At 35.1% G+C, this 21,726-nt stretch overlaps 1 protein-coding gene across 1 annotated transcript in view; it reads left to right on the top strand.

The window, feature by feature from the left end:
• The window catches only part of SEMA3E (semaphorin 3E), a 126,017-nt gene that overhangs the window by 64,765 nt on the left and 39,526 nt on the right, over positions 1-21,726 (top strand). The window contains exons 2-4 of the mRNA XM_054399377.1: positions 4,108-4,268; positions 10,354-10,413; positions 14,092-14,211. Coding sequence (XP_054255352.1) covers positions 4,108-4,268; positions 10,354-10,413; positions 14,092-14,211 — 341 coding nt within the window. The remainder of the gene's footprint in view (positions 1-4,107; positions 4,269-10,353; positions 10,414-14,091; positions 14,212-21,726) is intronic.

Here is a 21,726-nt window from a genome sequence, read left to right on the forward strand (position 1 = left end):
CAGTTATAGGTTTTTCCAGTATTTTTAGCGAAAACAAAACAAAACCAAACCCCAAAAAGGTAGAAGAGAGTCTTATGTTGCATACAGGTTGAAAATATTTTCATCTCCCCAAATGACACCTTTTAATTTTAAGAATATTCCTTCCTCTGTAATTTAAACAAACTCACAGGGAAGTTCTTTGTTTGAAGTTTTCACTACAATTTAAACTTCATCACTAGATCCATGCATTTGGAGGAAGAGCACTGACAACCAAAACTATTCATGGACTTTGATGCACCAGCTTCCTTCATGAAGCCAATTATATCCTCAAAATAAAGCCAGGTAGCCAAACTCACCTGCTGTTAGGGAGCAGAAGTTGAATCATATGAGAATAGTTATGGACTAAAGGATTTTTTCTTGTCATTACTAGACTTTGCTTTCTGCCTCTTACTCTGCCAGGTTTCTAACACATTTGTCTGCCTGCCATGCAGACAAAACCTCAAGCAGTGAAAGTTCATACTTCAGTCTTCCTCACAGCCTTTTATGTTTTTCTCCTACTGATTCCTGTTCCTCAAAAAAAGATACTAAAATATCTGAAGAATGGTGTTTTAAAAGTATAGTGTTAACTTCCAGTAGTGCTACTATCAAGATTTTCTAGTTAGTTTGCTATTTGCAATTAACTCTGCCTTTCAAGTTCTTGGCTCAAATTTTGCAAGGAAGCCTCATGTGGCAGCATTGAGTTCAGCCATCTCTGGCCAGTTTACAGTATCTCCTTTTCTATTGCTCAGCTGGTTCAGTTGCTTGCTGGTTCACCTGCTTTAAGGTACCCTTCCACTACCTGGCAATCATTATCACGACCCTATAATTATTTTTGCAGCAAGATAGATGACTGTGAGCACAGGAAAGTAAAAATCATTGATACATTCACTCATATTCAGAAACATAGGTTTTCTGGGTGAGTTTGTGTCTCTCTTTTATTTTTTTTTCCCCCCAGGGAAGAAAACTTCTGCCTCTTGTTACCAATTTTATGAGAAATATTGCCAGTTAGAGGTCTTAACCTTGTTAGAAAGATTCAACTACTTGGAAGATTGTATTTTTCTCCTTGTCATGGAGGACTCTTTATAGTACACTTGAATAATATTATGCCTTACAGTACTAGTGGATTAAAACCGAAAGATACTTGTGTTGCCTGATCTTACTATTAATCTGTAATTCATAAATTGTGTCACAGATACTTGAGGCTGTCCTATGTCTGCTTTTAATTTTAGTCCTTTTTGTTCCTGTTCCTTTCCCGTCACATGTAAGCAGATTTCAGTTATGAGACATCAGCAATATAGAAAAAAAGCTGAATTACATCAGCTTGTGCAATTGTGGTGACAATACTTTGAAAAACAGTGCAGACCAACAGCAGCATTGTCATTATACAAGAAAAAAAAAAGTAATCTGCAGTGATATTTGCCTATTCAAGATTCAAAGTTGTATCTTATTCACTATGTGCTTAATTTCCAAGAATATGCTATAAATGAAATTTCAGTGTACACTGTACTCTGTAGAGTATTCTGGCTGCTGGGGGGCAGCAATAACATTTTTGCATTTAATGTTCAAAGTATTTATAAAGAATTTATAATTTTACAATATTTAAATAGTATAATAGAAGGGTGACAATCTTTTTTTTTTTTTTTTTTGTAGTAGAAGAAATGACTGGTTTAACAATCTTAGAAAGAACGACATGCTGATCATTAAAACATTCAAGAAAACAGTTCTTATGAATATAATTAATGTTGCTTGACAAACACCTAACAGAATTCTTCCTGTTAAAGAGGATATGATATGAATATGTTCACTAAAGCAGATGTGCCCTAAGAGAAAGTGTGGTAATCAAGATTAGTCTGAATATTTGCCAGCAGACTCTGAAACACACGAAAAAAAAAAAAAAAACCAAACAACCCAAACCTTCAGGTTGTTCTTGGTATTTAAAACAGGAAGAAGAAAGTTTTGGTCTCTTAGGAAATGTAATCTAGCAAGCCAGACTGGCTTTAAGACTTTCACATGTAAGTGAAGTGCCATACAGGAATATGTAAATGTTGAAGCAGTCTTTTATTGTTGTGTAAAATATTGTCTTCACTGTTATGGGGTAGGTTTAGTTATTATGTCAAGCTTTTGGATTAAAATGGCAAAATATTACAGTAGAAAAGCTAAATAACATTTTCTCAGATTTGAGAATCAGTGCACTGAGGCAACTTGAAACTCTGTTTTTACCAAAAGATAGGAATAAAAAAGGTCTTTATTTTTTTTTTGTCTTGAGCACTAATAAAACATTCCCCCTGAACAGTTCATCCTCTTTTTCTCCTGTTTTTAAATTCTTTAAACAAGATCTTTATAAAGGAAAGGTGTTTTGTAACATAAATCCATAGAAACTCTATAAAAGGAAAGATTTTACTCAGCCAAAATCTTTAGCCATTCACATCTGAGAGAGGAACTGAGAGTTTCTAGTCCATGTGCTGGAACAGTTTATATACTTTATCCCCTAAACTATTTAATATAAAATTCATAGATTATTTTGAATACTACAGCCAGAACTTCTTTTCCCTAGAAAAGCAATTTAACTACTAAATTAGAGTCATACTGCTGCTTGTTCACTCTTCCTAAAGCTTCAACAGGAAATGGAAAAATCATCCAGCCTTCCCTACCAATCTAGTAGTTAATAGCTTGTGATTAGACTTCTTTATGGAAAGAAAAAGATCTGAGTTTCAATCCATTTGGAAAAGGAAATTGAACTCATGTCTGCTATTTCTCAGATGACCAGTTTGGCTACTAAAATATATTTTCTCTGGCCAGGTTCTCGAAGAAAATGGCAATTTCACCTGATCTTGTAAGCGTGCTAGATGTGGTAGATCTCTGTGCGGGCTTTCTTTGTTATGTAAAACCTATCCCCTACAGAAGATCAGCTGTGGCTTCTGTGTGGCTGACATGGTGCAATATGGGTGAATGCACATAACTGCTGATGCAGCACATATGCAGGAACCTCCACTCCGAACTGGATGAGGACCCCTTTGTTGTCTTCACTAGCTCTGGGACAATCTCACTTCTCCCAGCATTGGCTGCTGGACCCCATTCAAGCAATTGGAAATGTTATGCTCAGGGATAGCTGTGAGGATGGGATAATTTTGTTGTTTTTACCAAGAGTGATTTCTTCAAAATTCAGCAATATTCCCCAATATAGACATAGAAATACAGTTCCTTTTCTCCAGTCCCAGGTCTGCTGTTGTGGAGACAGTCTTAGGTTATTCTCTGTGATGATTTCTTTTGAGGCTTCCTAACAGAAAAATGGTTTTGAGCCCCTCTGGCCTGGGCTGTGTTCTGCACCATCTGTTTGAGAGTCCAGAAAGACCCTTGTGTTTTCGTCTTCCTTCCTTCCTTGGGCCTGATTCCAAGTTTCTGCAACATTATCTGGGATTAATTTTCCTTTCTCTGTGGAAGTGACTTTAGCCTGGATCATAAGCAGCTAAGTCCCTGAATCCCTGATGGGTCAGCACATCTTTTGACAAAATCATTGTTTGCTTGGAAAATTATGAATATGCATTTCCCAGATCTCATACCATTCTCACTGAATCTAATGGCAAGATTTTCAGTGAACTGAGTGAAGACAGTGAACTGAGTGCTGGGCTTCTCATCCCCTCAAAAAACCAAAATCAGGACAACACTGCTTATACAGTAAAAATCTGCAGTTTATCATGCCTGAAGGCTCCTTGTCTTTGGGAAGAAAATATTCAGTAATTTTTTTTCCCCGATTTTCATCACTACCATTATTTTTTTTCCTTCTAGTTGTTGTTAATGTCCTAAGCAGTGTTTTGTCCTTTTTCAGAAAGTTATAAGGAGAAAAGTTCATTTCACCATTCCCTACTCATGATATTTTGAAGCACAAAGATTATGATGTAAACCTCCTGGAGAGCTGGCTCCTTTTGAAAATTGTTCCCAGGCGTTTTGTCTCTTTCTTGCTCAAAGATTATATGATTAAAATTTTAATGTCCCACAACTTCTTGTTTAGTTCCCTAGGAGGATATGAAAATGAAACCATGAAAGCTAAGCTGTTTGGTATTTATCACACACACTTTGCTTGTATTTTAGAGCTCTGGGATTTAAACAGGACGTCAGTCTTTCGCAGCCCATTTGGATACCTTGGTCTTCATGTAATGCTGCTGGATGAGTATCAAGAGCGACTGTTTGTGGGAGGAAGAGACCTTTTGTATTCCCTCAGTTTGGATCGAGTCAGCGAGAACTACAGAGAGGTGGAGTAAAAAGCTATAGATGTTAATTACCTCATGTCATAATGTGTAGCACAGAATATCAGAGTTTGCATGACTGCAAATGAGATAATGGAGTACTTGTAGATGTTTTGTGCATGTTAAGTATATTTTTTTATATTTATATTGAAGAAAAATACACTACACTGAAGAAAAATTGACCACATTTAAGAAAAGTACAATAAGACATCTGGGGGTCATACACTTATTTCTTACTTCTTTTTTTTTTTTATGTTTGCAGATGTTTAGAACATCTCACACTGTGCACACCTGACTTCTGTATGTCAGTTATATTATCAAGAAATAATTTCTCCCTGGCATTTGTTAAGGACTTTTTCACAGTAGGAGGGAAGATGTTAAAAAGCAAAACAAAACAGAACAGCACACCCCAAAAAACCCAAACAAACAAAAATTATCACATAAGCTATAAGAGATTTTCCAAAGCTGCATAAACTATACAACCAATTTTTAGCCTTCCTCAGGAACTGAATTTCACAGTGATTTGAGACAGAGGTGCTACTAAGTAATGGTTGAAAGTGGCATTTCAAATCTACTCCGTGGTCTGTGTAATAAATGTGTTTTAAATAATAATCCTACCAGAGAGCTCGCTACACTATGGAAACAGCAACTGATTGGCAACCTAGCAATTGGAAAGGCTGGATTTTGAGCTATATATCCTTAATTTTGTGCTTGACAGCTAGGATTGGGAGTATACAGTGACAAAGGTAGCTGGCAGGAACACCACTTCTGCCTCAGTCATCTTGACTGAGGACAAACAAGGTCTTCAATTATTTCAATATTTTCCTTATTTACTTTTAAAAATTTTCCCACTGTCTGTTGATATATTTTCATTCATTCTCAAATTAATGTCTGAATGAAAATAAAGTGAGTAATAAAATAAAGTTCCTCTGGAAGAATATGATTTTTGTTGATGTCCACACTTCAATGACCACTGATGTTTCAAGTTCTTTTCCTTTGCCCCTTTGTTGTGGGTATCACTATTCTCATGGTGATGCTTGGTCAACTTCACTGTAACCAACCTTGCTTACCTCTAAATATAATTAGTATATTCCACTACTGTGAACAGATATAATACGCTTTATCCTTTTTTAATAAATATTCTGGGAAAAGAAATCATAGATATGGGTCAATTTATATACTTGGGGAGTTTGTTTGAGATTTTTTTTACACTAAATAAAGCTAAAAAATAAAAGGTAATAATTTTTAACTCCTCAGAAAGCAATATTGCATAGTGAGCTTTGTTCCTTCACAGTGAGATGTGTTAACTCCTTTTCCACTTCATAAAAGATATCAGAGATCAGGGGTATGAAAACTTCTAGAAATCTATTGTTGTTGTTGGGTTTTTTTCTATAAAATAAGCTTTTACTGCTTTCTTTTCTTCCCCACCTTGCAGCATATCTGTATGAGGAAAGATGACAGAATAGAGCACTTTATATTTCTGTCCAATCACCATTGTCCCATTCAGACATATTCTTGAAGTTAGTTACTCTCCTGGTTTTCAGATGGAAGATGGGCTTTACTCTGTAACTGTGTGCACTGTCTTGAGTCCTGTGTGCAGAGTATGACAAATTAGTGGAAGCTTTTCTTGTCTGTTGCCTTCTTTCATGATGTGCAAAAGACGAGAAACTGGAACAAATTGGGTTTGACCTAGCATATTTAGAAACATGACCTTACTGGAATTTAGCTCCCTTGAATGCAAACATCATGATCTTTTTCTCTTTTCCCAGTGTTCATTCACTGCAGATCTCAGTCAATGACAGCTAGGGAAAAGCTGATTATCTTACAAGCACTATCAGCAAAAGTTTAGAATGAGTTATTTCTGTTATGTGACAGCTTAATTACCGAGATGCATTGGGGGAAGTTCAGGAATTGAGAGACTAGCTGATTATTATTACCAAAGTTCTTCATTAATATGCCTTTAACTTTGTGTTGAGTATCCTTTCACCTTTCAGATTGAAGATTTTATCTTAATGAGTCTAAACCATCAGTTATAATCTAGAGAAAGTAGTGGATGAAAATTCCTGGATTTTATTCTCTCTCTGGTAACCAGGATGAGTCAAAAGATGCAAAAGATTTCATTAAGTTGGTAGTTTTGAGCAGATCAGTACAGATCTTATTCATCTTTGCTCTAAAAGTTTATGTGTTTTAATTCATTGCCATCCCTTTCTCCACAATTTGGAATATGAACATGCTTTCTGAAAACCAAACTAGAACTACTCCAAATTAGAGATGTATCCTTTCTGCTGTATAACAGCCCAGTAATTCAGTTCTACCATGAATATTAGAAATCTCCCAAAACAAAACAACAAAACACTGAGTAGACATAAAATGCTTTTGCATTGAGACCTATTGACTGCCAGAGTAATCCAGCATTTCCAAAAAACTCAACTTCTGATGCATATGAGGTATGTATCCTCTAAATCTGCATTTAATACCCTATGTTTTTTTCTGAAGGTTCAATTCTCTTCAGCTTTCAAATACAAAGCAGTGCCCTGAAGAGTAGATTATAGCTTTTTCACATAAACTATTAGCTGCTTATGTATTTAAACATATATTATCCTGATCACTTTTCATATCCAGTAAAGACACAAAATGTGAAGAATCTTTCAGGGAAGAAAACTGTTACTGTCATTACGTTGTTTTGTGAATCTAGAGGTTCAAGTTGAGCTGTGAACTGTGGAATAGACCTTCCATGTCATCTTGGAGAAAACCAGTTTCATTTCTCCATTGGTGGAATTATATTTCCTTTGTCTGCTTTGACTTTTTTGTTGTTGTTGTTGTTATATGTTATATACATGTTTCTCTCTTTATGGTTCTCTCTACATTTAGTACGCAGAGAAATTTTCTTACTTAGTATATTTAGCCTATTTTACCATAAGTTTTTGGAACAAAGTTACTCACACATCTTGGTTTCGATATGAAGAATGCCCTAACAATAACAGTAACAAGAAAAAGGGAGAATATGAAATGTGGATATCAATATTTACAGAGAATTAGAGCCATAGAAATAGTTAAAGCCTGGTGTCAAGCCAAAGTTGTGGAGGTACCCTCCATGTGAGCTTTGCTTTCCCTAAGATCTCATTCCTTTCACACACCATCTTCAGAATCAAACTTTGCATGCATTTTGGAACCTGATCCAAAGTTATAATGATGTAACACACTGATAGAAAACTTTCTTTGATGTCTGATGCCAAATTTATTTTTAAAAGCACTTCAGTTCATTTCATTTGGTACCAGAGCAGATCTTTGTTGTCGGCAACCTTGAACCAGTGCCAGTAGTTTATTGCCACTGATCTAATATGGAGAAGGATGATCTCTGTTTTGTCTCTTGTTGGAGAGAAAATAAACTGCACGTCCTATTTGTCCATAGATACTCTTCTTAATTTCTGTTTCAAATGGGGTTTGTGAAGGCCTTACTCTGAAAAGAAGCCTTCCTACTTCTCTAAGAAAACTTGGACAAAAAGTCATGTGCTTCTTCTGATCTACTATGAGACAGCTCCAGACTAAGACTTCTGTCTCTGTTGTAATAAACTACACAGACCTGATAACACATCCTGCTCTTGTGAAGCCTGATGTATTTCTGCTCTTGAACTGCCTGAATACAAGTCAGCAAGAGCAGGGAATGCTTTCATCTCCTTTGAATACCTTGTAGAATGCACACACATTAAAACTGAAAAAGAAAGTACAAAAATGAGCAGTGAGGGAGTTTGTCCATTGGAATTACATCCCAGGATGTAAGGTGGCTATGCATTTGTTGATAAATATATATAATATCCAGTCATAACCAGATATTACTGCAGAATTTGTGCTTCAGCCAAACACAAGGATTAGTTAAGCTCTATTTGCTGACTTAAAGAAGGGATGCAATATTTAAATTGCTTAATTTCCCTGTTACATACTAGGGTTCAGACTAGGTTCACACGTTTTCTAGTTTGGCCTGAAGTGATAGAAAGCTCACAGAATTTCTTGAAATTAGTTTTCATTAGATGTGCCATCCTATTTTTTGAAGCTAGTGACTGAATAAGGGAAGCTGTTTGGAGACACTAGTATCTGAATTTACTCACAGGTGTTCTCTGTACTGCCTTATAATTATTTTTTTTCTCATAAGGAGTGTATTTAAAAGTAGATTTTTCCTGTCTTTTAAATACAGTGATAAAATTACATCATTCAGGTCTCAAGGATCCTATTATGGTACAAGATCATACAGAATCACAGAACATTAGGGGTTGGAAGGGACCTCAAAAGATCATCCAATCCAGTCCAACCACCCTGCTAGAGCACTAGGGTTGGTCACACAGGAATGCATCCTAGTGGGTTTTGAATGTCTCCATAGAAGGAGGCTCCAAAACCTCTCTGGGCAGCTTTGTTCAGAAGATGAGAGAAAATCACTAAATCAGCAATTAAAAAATTTATTTTACAGTAGCCTGCAGGGGTGGAATGTTTTGAAAAGTTATGTCCAGGCCAATAATTATGTCAAGAATGCAGCCCAGTGAAATGTATATTAATGTGATGTTATTCCAGTCTAGATGCATAGGAAACTTCCCAACAATACTTACTGACATTTTGCCCAAAGATTGCAATCCTGGCAAAGAATCAATTCAAAGTTAATTCTGCTAGTTGTCATAACTCTAAAGCATGAACATCAGGAAATGTACTATGTGGCAGGTTAAAGGCTGCCATTACAGCTGATTAATATCTTGATTTCCATGTGGTGCTAACATATCCTATATTACATCAGTTAAGTGAAACAGCAATAATTACACAAATATAATGAAGCACATACAGAGATGGCTATAAGTCCATCTGAGTGAAAACAAGTGTCATGGTTAAACTTAGGTTCCTTGCAGCACTTAGATGGTGTCTGAACCATACGTGGTCTGATTCAGGCCCTGAGACTTGAACACTGAAAGGGTGATGACGTTGGTAAGAATAACATAAAGAATAACATGTAGCTAACCTTTTGCTTTTAATCATCAGGACTCTTGGATTTATAATTTATCCCAAATTTCTATGCAATTATTTTTCTTGTAATTTATCCCCAGATTTTCTTGGGCTAGAATTATTTCCTGAAAATTAAGTTAATTCAACTATAAACAAACAAACACAAAAGAAAAGGAATAAAAAAATCCTAGCAGAATAATTTATTTTTTTAAACCCTTTTCCAGATTGAAAAATAATTGGTGATTGGGCTATTGACAAAATGTCTTAATGATGACATCCACCTTTTTAATACTCGGTTTCAGCCAAGCTTGACATCACTGAAGAGAACTTGATTTTGTTTTTACTTTTGAAAAGAACTTGTTTCTGGTTTTACTTTTGAAAGTTCTAAGAAATGAAGCAATCATTCCAGTCTGCTCAGTCATTAACGTTGTTTTCATCCAAACAAATCATGCAGCTGGAATGAAACACAATTTTATACGGCAGGTAGCTGAAAAATATCTCACTTGTATAATTTGGCATCAATTCTAGTAATTGACTGCAGAGATATAATCCTATTCCCAAGAGGTTAATTGCTGACCCTCATTAACTTCACTGCAAACCATTTTCTTTCCTAAGTGACCTTATAGCAGGAAAGCAGTAGCTTGAAATTAATATTCTATGTTGAAAGTCACGGACAATTTAGCAGAGATGTTTCTACTGAATTTATACAAATTATTCCATATATTACCTTCCTTTGAATTCTGTTGTTGTCAATTCTGTTGTAGTATTAAACTTACCGGTTTTCCCTCAGCAAGACAGAACATAAGTCTCTTACCTTTTTGTAAACTTTTGTAGATATTTAAAAAGAGACCTGGAATATTATACTTGAAATGGTAATGGAACCTGATTGAGCTTTAGAGTTTATAATAAAACATGTATGCATAGTATGGTATAGCATGATGAATTAAACAAAAGAATGCACTAGGTAATATGTGGTTGCCCTTTCCAACATGAGCTGTTCTATCATTCAAGAATTCTGTTCTATGAATTATGAAAAGCAGTGGAAAAGTGGGATTAGCGTAAACAGAATTCCAGTTTAATTATTTGTTATGTTTGGGTTTTCCCTCAGATCCATTGGCCTAGTACACCTCTACAGGCAGAAGAATGCATAATTAAAGGAAGAGATGCAGTAAGTATCATAAATTACTAATCAAATATACTTAAATCACACTAGTGAGTGGTGGAAAACATGGATTTAGGCATTTCTAAACTTCAGATACATCAAAGCGCAGATGTAATTCTGAATGTTGCAGCTTAAAAATTTATGTATTTATTTGTGTATTATTAATATATATATTTATATTAAAAATATAAATAACTACTGTGGACATACTAAATTAGTTTAATTGCTTTCCAAACCAGCTCATAAATGGGAAATAAACACTTTTGATTAGCTGAACAATCTCCTCATTACTCATTATTTTTCTGGTGATATCAAAGAATGTACCTTAATAATTCTCTTTTCTCATTTCTATTTTGCTTTCTTTTCATACATACAGGGTACCTTCTCCATTCAAAAGCTTCACATTATCTTTAAAATTCACATTCTCCAGAATACTTCCAAAAAAGCAGTTAAATCATTAGTAATTATAAAATACCCACTAAATTGCTTTGCCTTATAGGTTTCATGATATATTAATAAAAAAATTCTATTGAAAAATATTCTATTATATTGAAAAATATTCTATTACAATATTGAAATATTGTATTGAGCCCCAAAACTGTTCTGTTCCTGTGATCTAGTGCTTAAAAGACCTGAAAGTTCACAGACATACAGCAGCTGATATCACTGGCACCAGAGGATGAAAGTTCTTCTGGATGGGAACGCTGTTTAATTTTGGAGCTCATTATCTGCGCCTCATAAACACACAGCAAATACAACACCTAATAACTCCCACAGTTGAGAGAGCTCACACTGTACCAAAGGATTCGAAAATTATGATAGCTTTACAGCAACAGTGACAGGAACATAGGACATAGAAGGGCACACACAAGGTTTTCCCACAAGCACAGTAAACAGGCAGCCTTGATGATAACCATGACGTATTCACAGTGAAGATTAGGAAGCTATAAAGATTTCTGTTAAAGTACCAGCATGAGAACTGTACAGATCAAGGGAATCAGTGAACCAGATAGGAAAATAAAAACACACAACACTTCACTCTTTACACTGGCCTGGTCTAGAAATCATCCCTTTTGTGGTATCTGAAAAGTTCGTTGCCTTTTCCTGGATGCTTCTATATCCTTGAGAATTTAGGATGGCTTTTGTGGAAAGTGGTGGTTTCTACATTATCCAAACTTCATGGTCATATTAAACGAATGCAAAACCTAAATTCATTTAGCTTTATTTTTTACTAGATGTTGGGATTTATTTTCTGATATTTTGACAATATTCTTTGGGTTAAATAAATACAGAAATAGCTACTGTTTTTCCAATGTAGTATGAAGATATCCCCATGAGACTCATGAGATGCCCCAAAATTCAAAACCTTTTGCAGTCCAATGAGTATTCAAAATTGCTTTTTAATGAATTTGATCTTTTAAAGACCTTCATGTTTCCCACATTTGCCTGTACTGTGAAACTTTGGTGTACCTGTTTAAAAATCAAAACAAAACAAAACAAAACAGAAGCAATGCCTAACACCTCTCAGAACAGCACCTTTTTTCATCTATTTATAATTGGTAAGTTGAGCCATTTGCAATCATTTTTTTCCATATGTAGTATCTGCCTCATCCTGGGTTTTCGGCAGAATTTTTCATGGATTTCTATGAAGGCACATTAAAGGAAAGATATGAATTTCTTTCTCCATTTAAATAGGAAAAAAAAAATCCTAAGATTTCTTTTCCTCCACAGTGCTTTTGAGATCAGGCACATGTGAATAAAAAAGGAAGCCATGGGGTACGAACCGTCTAGACCACCACTGAGAGAGAACAGAAGGACTAAGTCAGGAAGGTCATACTCAGAGGAGAAGAAGAATGAGGAACAGTGTCAGTGCCCAGCAAAGCATCTATTTAAAAACTGGAAAACATCATAAAATTCCTATGTGTTACCATTCTGGTACCACCATCCAGCAAATGTTTGTGCAATGCACATACAAAGTGGGCACTCTGTCTTTAATAATTGACCCATCTGTAGAGGATCACATCCAACTAATCTCAACTCATTCTTCTCTCATATTGTCTGACAATTCAGGTAGCAGGTTTGGGGTTTTTTTTAGTGGGGTTAAAAAATTTTGTCCAGCTGAGAGACCACATGGATGTGATGTGAAGTAAGACATTTATTATTATTTGTTTGGTTTTTTTTCATTTACTTAAACAAAAAAAATAGGAACTGAGAAATTGCAAAAGTCAGATACTGCAAGGTTGTTTTGTTATATTTATATATTTGTTCTATTTAATTACACAATAAGTTACCTGCTTCTGCAGGTTTCCTGCTTCTTTCAATTATCATGATACACCTTCAAGGGGAATGGTTAAGGAGAATCATGTAGTAAAGGAGAATTTTTCCTTATGATCCCTATATATCTGTTGAAATTGTTGTAAAACCTGCTCTGAACAGCACAAGGATTTGAAGGAAGAAGAAAGGTAATTTCTTGGTTTTGAACACAATGTGGATTTCCAGGAGCTGAATTCTGCCCATGGTCCTGCCACAAACCCATCCTCTGTGACATTTAAGTTCTTGCAGATAATTAGTAAGACTCAGGATTGTTCTCATAAAAATGCAGCAGTCTGAAAACTAGAGTAGTCATCAGTGAAGGACAGCAAATTTCTACTCTTTTACACATTCATTTTAGGATATAATTAATTGCCTTTTGGATATGTCTGGCCTTCATAGCTGACTATAGAAAAAGCCTAGGAGAATAGCATAAATTAATGTCTGAACTTTAGACTAGCTTATGTCAGCTAAGATTAATCCCATTATAATTGTCTTCTTAAATTTGCTATGACTTCCTTAATACCCAGGATATGAGTTGCAGAAATAGTGAGCAATGAATGCAAATGATCAGGAATTTTGCTCCAAACACAGAAATCATTGCAAAATGTTAAATACTCTGTAAAATCAAGTCCCAGGAGTCCCAAAATCAATGGGTACTTTTATCTCACTGTCTCTATTTCAAGTTTAGCACAAGCAGGATAATGACCCCACATCTCATAGGGGTGTTTGAAATTTTTTTAATTGTGATATTTATGAAGCTGCAAATACACTAATGAGTCCCAGAGTATTTCCCAGTAGGAAATTAATCACTTTTTCTTCAAAGGAGAGTTTGAACAGTGTGAAAAGGTAAAGCATGAGGCAACAAAATATAAAAAAATATTGATTAGTAATTAATTATACATGAAATTAATGGTGGAGTAGAAAATGTAAGAAAAAAGTGTGGGTTTTTTTTTAGATAAAGTTTATTTAACTTGAGAGAGAAACCATTTTCTGACTACTCACATCTCATGCTCTCATGTCTAGTGCATCTGATAATGCTTAGTAAAATAAATATTTACATTTTCATGATGTCTGAGATTAGAGAAGTACAAAAATGTGTTCTATACCTTAATAAATCCTAACTAACTAAGCATCCAAAATCAATTTTAGTAAATTAGTGGTCTAAACTTGAGGGTTTTTTTCACATCAAAAGTGTCCATCTGTGAAATTGGTGGCAGTGAGGTTCTAGCATAAAGTGGGAGAACTAATATGTTATATTTGACAGAATACAAAGTTTCCTGATGTAGAATATTGCCTAAAGGTAACTAAGATATTTTGGGGAGGGAAAAAAGAAAAGTTAATATTTTCTTATGTTTTTTTAACATAAACTAGGATGAGTGTGCAAATTACATCCGTGTCCTTCACCGATACAACAGAACACATCTTCTTGCTTGTGGAACAGGAGCTTTTGATCCACATTGTACTTTTATTAGAGCTGGACATCCATCAGAGGTAAGAAATATGTTTTATACTACTGACTATTCTGGTGTGGATTCCAGCAAAGCCTCTATGGTTAAAAATAAATATTTAAATTCAAGTGCTCTGAGTTCTTATACAAACTGTACAACAGATATTTTCTCTGATATAGCAATTCTTAACAAAACTATATTAAATATTTTTTAATTTCTAACAAAATCAGACTGCTTTTTGCGTGGTTAAATTCAGCTTCTTAGTGTTGATTGTATTCAGTGTGTGTTGGCTGCTTAATGACATTTGTAGCTAAGTGAAATAGTACTGCAGAGAAGATCAAGTGCACTTCCAACTGCATCTCAGAAGACCTCAGCACAACACTTATATTTGAAGTCATTTGAACTGCAGAAACACATCATTTTCTGAAATTGAGGAAGTAACTAAATAATAAGCCAGTTCAAAATGAAGCAGTTTTTAGTGTCTTCTCTCATCAACATCCTGTCAGGCTTCCTGGTACAGTTTGAATGAAGCAAAGTCTGTTTATTTAGGAACACTATTAAAGAAAGCATAACTAACAGGCTCAATAAAATAGGAAACTAGCAAACAAAAAATAGAATCAAAACTCATATGTAAGAATGTGTGGCCTATAATAGTGCTCTTATGAATCACTGTCCTTCCTTCTCTTTTTTTCATTACTCCCTTGTCAAACTGAGGTTGTAGTATTTTACCCACACTAAAGTCATGGGAAAATGACTATTTTTCTGTTTGTGTAGACCAATGGGAAATATATTTGCTACACTAGTATGTAGCTATGTAAGTTTCCATTATCTGAAAAGCTGACCATCAGGATTAAAAAGGACAGGTGCTATGTGTATTGTAAGTTAAAAATACCACATGCTATTGGACAGAGCGGGCAAATTGTAACCTTGCTTTCTTTGGCTGACAAAGACATCACATAACTGCACAATGTGAAGGAACAAGACCCTTCCTTGAAAAATTCTCAGCACAGAGCTTTTCTCAACAGATAGTGAAGCCAAAAGAAAATTTTTGCCTCCAAAAATAGGCAGAATTTGATTCAGTCTTTGGCAGATCATTACTCCTTGGAATTTACTGGAAATCAGAACTTCTAAGTTTGTCAAAAAACACAGTAAAAATGTCCATTCCCCTAACCAATCTCTCTAGAAAATGTTGATCCAACTTACCATGTAGTAATTGAAATGTGCTTTGAAATCTTTCACAATCATATTATACTAGGATACATTATGCATGTTCAAAAGTTTCATGCTTTCAATGATTTATAGAAATGTAATGATAGTATGTATTTTTCCCTCATATAAATAATTATATTTTAATACATTGATCATATAAAACAATTTGATTTATGAAATTCTACATCTACATCCAAACTTGTGTTGGACCACCAGAGTCTAGTCAAATGTATTTCTCTAAACGAGTAAAACTGAGTTTTGGTAGTAGAAGCTGGTAGTAAACCAGTGGCTAACTACTGGTTTATATTGCTCAGAATATCATAGGTGAATTATGATGAACCTTTGATAAACTGGATGAGCAGGAGAGCAACAGTTTGTACAGGTGCTCCAAATGCCTTCCAATGATACAAACTGGCTTACTAAGTAACTCAAAAGCATCTTTAACAAGCACAGATGGGAATTCCACCAAATACTGGTAAGATTAATCTGACTCCATAGGATGTGCAAAATGAATAGACATTTCAAAAGAAAGCAGAAATAATATCCTAAGTTTCTCCAAACTGTTATTCCTAGGGAGTAAGGTACCTCTGCATGACAAAATCTGTTGAGGGAATGAAAGCTGTGGAAAAGAACAAGTTGTGAACCTCATCTAGTTGGGGATGTCCCTGCTTACTGCAGTGAGGTCAGGCTAGGTGATATTCAAGGTTCCTTCCAATTCTTGACATTCTGTGACACTCAAAGGTCCCTGCCAACCCCATGCATTCTATGTTGTTATGATTCAATGAAGAATTTTTCTTCCAGAACACACTGTAAATTGTTAATAAGTAGATTAGGCTGGCAGAGTACCATTTTCAATGCCTCATTTAACTCAGTAAACTGTCTAGATCTGAATTTCTCCACTTCAGAAGGCTGATAGACTAACTCACCTTTTCTGCAATTTTTACTGGTGGGTTCTGGCAGTCTCCCCTTGACTGATGTATTCCCTATTATGCTATTAAGTCCTCAGTTCCACTTATTGTGGAACAACAGCTCTAAATTCCACGTCTTCAAGGTGATGAAGTAGCAAGTTTGCTTGGAGGATGGTTCCATCAACTTGGAATTTCTTATTTTTAATCTGTATTGCCTTTAATATTTTGTTGGATGTGGGTCACTTATAATTCTACATATTCTGTACCTCAAAGGGAAAACAGAATAAGGTTCAACTGTACAATAAAACTTCTGTTTGCCTCTCTACACACAAACAAATGTAGACATGATCTCCTCAGCTCTTGCTTTAACAAATTGAAGTGAATTGAAATGTAATTTAAAGGAGAACATTCCAGACATATCTCAGTTTAATTTTTTACATGATGTAATTCTGCTCTTGGCCAGAATTTGTTAATGTCATCATTCTTACAGCTTTATTAAGAAATTAATTGTGTGTGTATATATATATATATATAATTTTAGGATTTTATTTATGACATACTTTTATAATCAAAACAAACAATGATCTACCCAGTTACTCCCTTTCCATGCTTTTTCCTATTACTTCATCTCCGCTCTCAGTTTGCAGAGGATTAAGGAGGAGCAACATCTGTTTTCACTGACCAAAAATAAGTGGGTGTTGGTCAATCCTTCATTAGATAGAATGTGTGACAAATTCTTGCCCTGAAAATATTTACTCAGAAACACAGTGTCCATCTGCATGGATAAAAAGCCACCAGTTAGAATGGCATTCACTAAATTTTAGCAGGTTTCTCAGTTCACTCCAGCCATGGAATGAATCTGCAATCCTAAATACTACAAAATTGCTTATTTTTTTAGGTCCTCTGCATCTATAGTGCGTATGAAACTGGCCATTAAGATAGGTGGTGTCTAAACAGGTATCAAGCATTCATAAATACGAAATGTTGCCAAGAAAGCAAGACAGTGTAACAGAATCTTTTACCAGAGGTGCTCATTACATTGGCTATCTGAACACCCGTACCACTGGCTGTCAAATTGCATCAAAACATCTTGAGATGCCCCAAATTTCTATTACATTAAAGCATTTTGTGGTTTTGGAACTTAAAGATGCATACAATTCAGGAGAGATTAAAATGGTACCTAAACTCAAAATAGTCAAGAAATTATTTAAATCATAACATGCAACAAAGATGTTGTACTGTAAAGGGAAAAAAGAAAACAGTGAAGACCAACATCAATCCCAATCTGAAGAAGTATTTCTTGCTGAAACTATGACTTAGCTATGTAGTCCTAAGAAAATAAGAAAGCACTAACCAAGAAAGACACCAGCTCAAATAACAACCCAATCTCCAAAACTGGCTATCCTCCCAACCTTCCAAACAGGATGAAGAACCTGTGAAACAGGATGAAGTTCCTTCCAAATCCATGCATATGTTTATGTCAGAAACTAAATTAAATGAGTTTTGGCTGTAATAATTACCACAATGAAGCTCAGTAAGGACAGTGAAGAAAAGGCAATTCTGTTCTTCCCATGTTTTGATAGAAAAGTGATACTGGATGTTGTATAAACAGAAACAAAGGCCAGAAGGGATCAGAATATTTTATGTGGTCAGTCACCCACTGCATGGATAATTTCTCACAGATATTGAATTAAAATATTTTCAGGAAAGTATGTATTGTCATTTCAAAGAATCCAGATAGAGGTAACACCTCTGTTTCTCTGGAAAACTATCCTAATATTTAATTACTTCCAAAGTTAGGAAATAACCGCTTACTTAAGATTAAATTTATCTAACTTCAACTTCCTGTCATTTAGCCCTGATATGCTTTTCATAGCAAAGTTGAAAAGTCTCTCACTATCTTTCCCACATCTCTTCCTCATGTGAGTACCTATACACAAAGATCAAGCCACCTCTTCACTTCTTTTGATAAGCTGAATAAATATAGCTCCTTAAAATCCCCTACCACAAGGATTCCTCAATCATGTTTGTGTCCTTCCTGTGAACTCTCTGTGGTATTTTCACATTTTGGAAGTGCAGATGCTAGAACCAGACATGCTATCAGGTGCTGTGTATACAGGCAAGGTCACTTCCTTACCTCTGTTTGAGATTCCTCTTTTCATAGACTCAAGTGCAGAGTTCTTGGCACAGAATTACAATGAGAAAAATCTTTCAGCATTTTGCACTTGACCCAAAGTTCTTCTCTGGAGCATAAACTTATCCAGATTCATACACTTAGTTAAGATATCTAATTAGCATTCTCATGTGACAAGGTCTATAGAGAGATTTCTGGAGATGCCTGTCACTGTCAGCTGTAACAAGACACCTGTGACGTCCAAGATCCTAAATTAAGCACCTCAGCCTAATACATGAAAGTGGTCTGAACAGGGATCTGAACCTCTAGAATCTGATGCATATCGGATAGAAACTGTATTCTTTATTCCAAGATATATCACTTTGGATACAGTTGTATTAAAAACTACTTTGTTAGTTTCTGACCTTTAACTCAGTATTCAGAGCATTCCATATGCTGAACACACTCAAAGTTCTTGCTGACATTTTGTTTTCACTGTTTCTTGGAATGGATTGGGTTGGAAAGGGCCTCAAAGATCATCTAGTTCCAATCTCCCTGACATGGGCAAGAACACCTCCTACTACACCAGGTTGATCAAGGCCCTGTCCAACCTAAATTTGAACACTTTGAGGGTTGAAGCCTCTGCAGCTTCTCTGGGCAATCTATTCCAGTGTCTCAGCACCCATAAAGGTGAAAAACTTCATCCTAACATTTAATCTAAATCAAACTAAGTCTCCATGCTACAGAGACAGACAGGACTTCCTCAGGGTATCTGCTTTCCTTCTGAAATCCATTCTCAGATGAAAGTAGCTGGTGTCTTCTTCATGCCCAATGCATCTGTTGTTCTATCCGTCATCAAAGCCTAGACTGGAAGCTCAAACTTTGTTATTATATGCTTCCTTTTTAATTCTTTTATTTCGTGACTTTTCTCCGCATTTGTTATGACAGCATTCATTAGATGAGAAGAATTTTATTTAGTATTTGCTCTGATGATACTCTCATAGGTTTAGTCTGCAAAAATCCAGGAAAAGTGAATGTCTTGGCTAGAAATATTCTGTGTAAAGACTTTGCATTTCCTCACAGAAATCCCTTCAGTTTTATAAATCATTTTTTTACTATCTGTAGCTCCTCTTTCACCTATTCATATGACTATATCTCCATACACAGCTATTCAAACATTTTAATTCTAAAGATCCTTTATATATTCCCTGAGACGTCTATATATAACTATAACACTAGTGCAATGTAATATTAACTCATTTTTCCATAGGACCCTAATGAACTTATGTGTCCATTTTAAAGTCATGTAAAGGTGTGTCTCCTAAAATTCTGACTAATTCAATCATTTCTACTTAAACATTCTGAACTGCTAAGGATAAATGACTGTGATTTCTGTCAGCTGGGTGGTTAGGGCATTGGTTTTGTGGTGTTTTTTTTTTTTTTTTCCTTCTGTTTCCAGAGTATTTCACACACATTAAATAAGTGAAATATATTACTTCTGTCACTTTAGGCCAGATATTTTGACACAAGTCACAAATGGATAATCCTTTATCAAACTCAAACAGCAGCCTGACATAACTCCAGATTTTAAAAGTGTTTTGAGATTGGAGCCCAATATGTCTTAATCATTTAACTGTGGAATAAAATGTGTAGACCTAAAAAATGCGTATGAATTTTTAGGGAGGATTTAATGGCTGTAATATTTTATGCACTCTCATCCCGTAGGATGATTGATCTTTGCAGTATGTCACTGGATAGTAAAGAGGATTGAAAACAGATCCTTAGAAGAAATACTACCTTACAGATAATCTTAATTATGTCACATAGCAGAGACCTGACTATTTCAACCAGTTCTTTGAGGATTCTCTTCCTAATATTGTATCTCTATTTGACTACAAAAATAAAGTTGAGTGAATGTGGAAGGTGTAATTCAAAGCTATTAATACTCTGAAGACAAGCAGATAGATTTTTTTTTTCCCCAGGTATTTTAGATCCTTTAGAAAATTTGTGTTTGAATTTTAAAAAGAGGATATTAGGATATTACATCATGAAATGGAAAATTCTTTTACTGTTGGAGAATCTTTGTGTTATTCATCCATATATCTGCACGTCTGTGTTATACTGACTTAAAAAGGCTGGTAGGTTGCAATAGGAATTTGATATGATTATAAGTATTTGGAGCACAGATTCCTTGATATAAACTGTGTTATATCGATCCATTTTCTATTGGGTTTAGATTGTTAATTTCTTGAATGAATTTGCAGGATTTATATCAATTTGGTACTTGTCTAAGGTTTGAAACTACAGTTATCAGATACTGCAGGTTTTGCATGTCTCCATAGAAGCAGACTCCACAACCTCTCTTGGCAGCCTGTTCCAGGGCTGTCACCCTCATAGTGAAAAAGCTTTTCCTTATGTTCATGTGGAGCCTTCTATGCTGCAGCCTGCGTCCATTGCCTCTTGTCCTATCATTGAACACGACTGAGAAGAGTCTTGCATTTCACATCTTTATAAACATAAATAAGGTTACCCCTTAGACTCTGCTTCTCCAAGTCAAAGAGACCCAGATATCTCAGCCTTTTCTTGCAAGGGAGATGTTCCACTGCCTTCATCATCTTTGTGGCTCTGCACTGGACTCTTTCAAGCAGTTCCCAGTGGTCCTTCTTATGGAAAATAAGAAGGACCTATAAGGTTCCCTTATAGAAAATAAAATTATATTTTTCTAATAAAAGTAATATTGCCAGGAAGCTCAGCAAAAGACTCTATGCTTTTAAGTCCCTGATTTACTGAAAAGATACAGCCATTGTATTAATATTGAGAATAGGCTTAGGTACTTTGCTGATTAGGGATAGAAATAAGCATATGTTTAATTAATCACATGAATAAATGTCTTGAGACAGAGCAAAGCAACATTTGACATTAGAGGAAGTAATTTTCTGCAATAAAAGGTAAATGCAGCCTTCCAATTTTAATGGCTCTGATTCACCTTTTCTTTCATTATTATTTATAGCCCAAATTACTCTTCATTTGTGAAAATTATCAATTCATATACAGTTAATGGCAAAATGCTTGATGCCCTTGGAGTTATCTTCTATTTCTTTTTAAATAACCTTGTTAGTTTAGTATTAGTCAAAAGTGTATTACGTTTCCTGAGTCATAGGTATCACAAATAAAAGCTAGAACCTAGTTTCTTTTCTCAAACTACATGTAGAAATTTGTAATTCCACTCTAAGCACTGTAAAATGTCTGTAAAATAAGTTGCAAGGTTGAATTTTTCTGTTGGATAATCTGGGAGGAAACTTAGTTTTCTTCTGGCATTTCTCAAGGG

This window comes from Indicator indicator, chromosome 3 (assembly GCF_027791375.1).
Source record: "Indicator indicator isolate 239-I01 chromosome 3, UM_Iind_1.1, whole genome shotgun sequence".
Lineage (NCBI taxonomy): Eukaryota > Metazoa > Chordata > Aves > Piciformes > Indicatoridae > Indicator > Indicator indicator.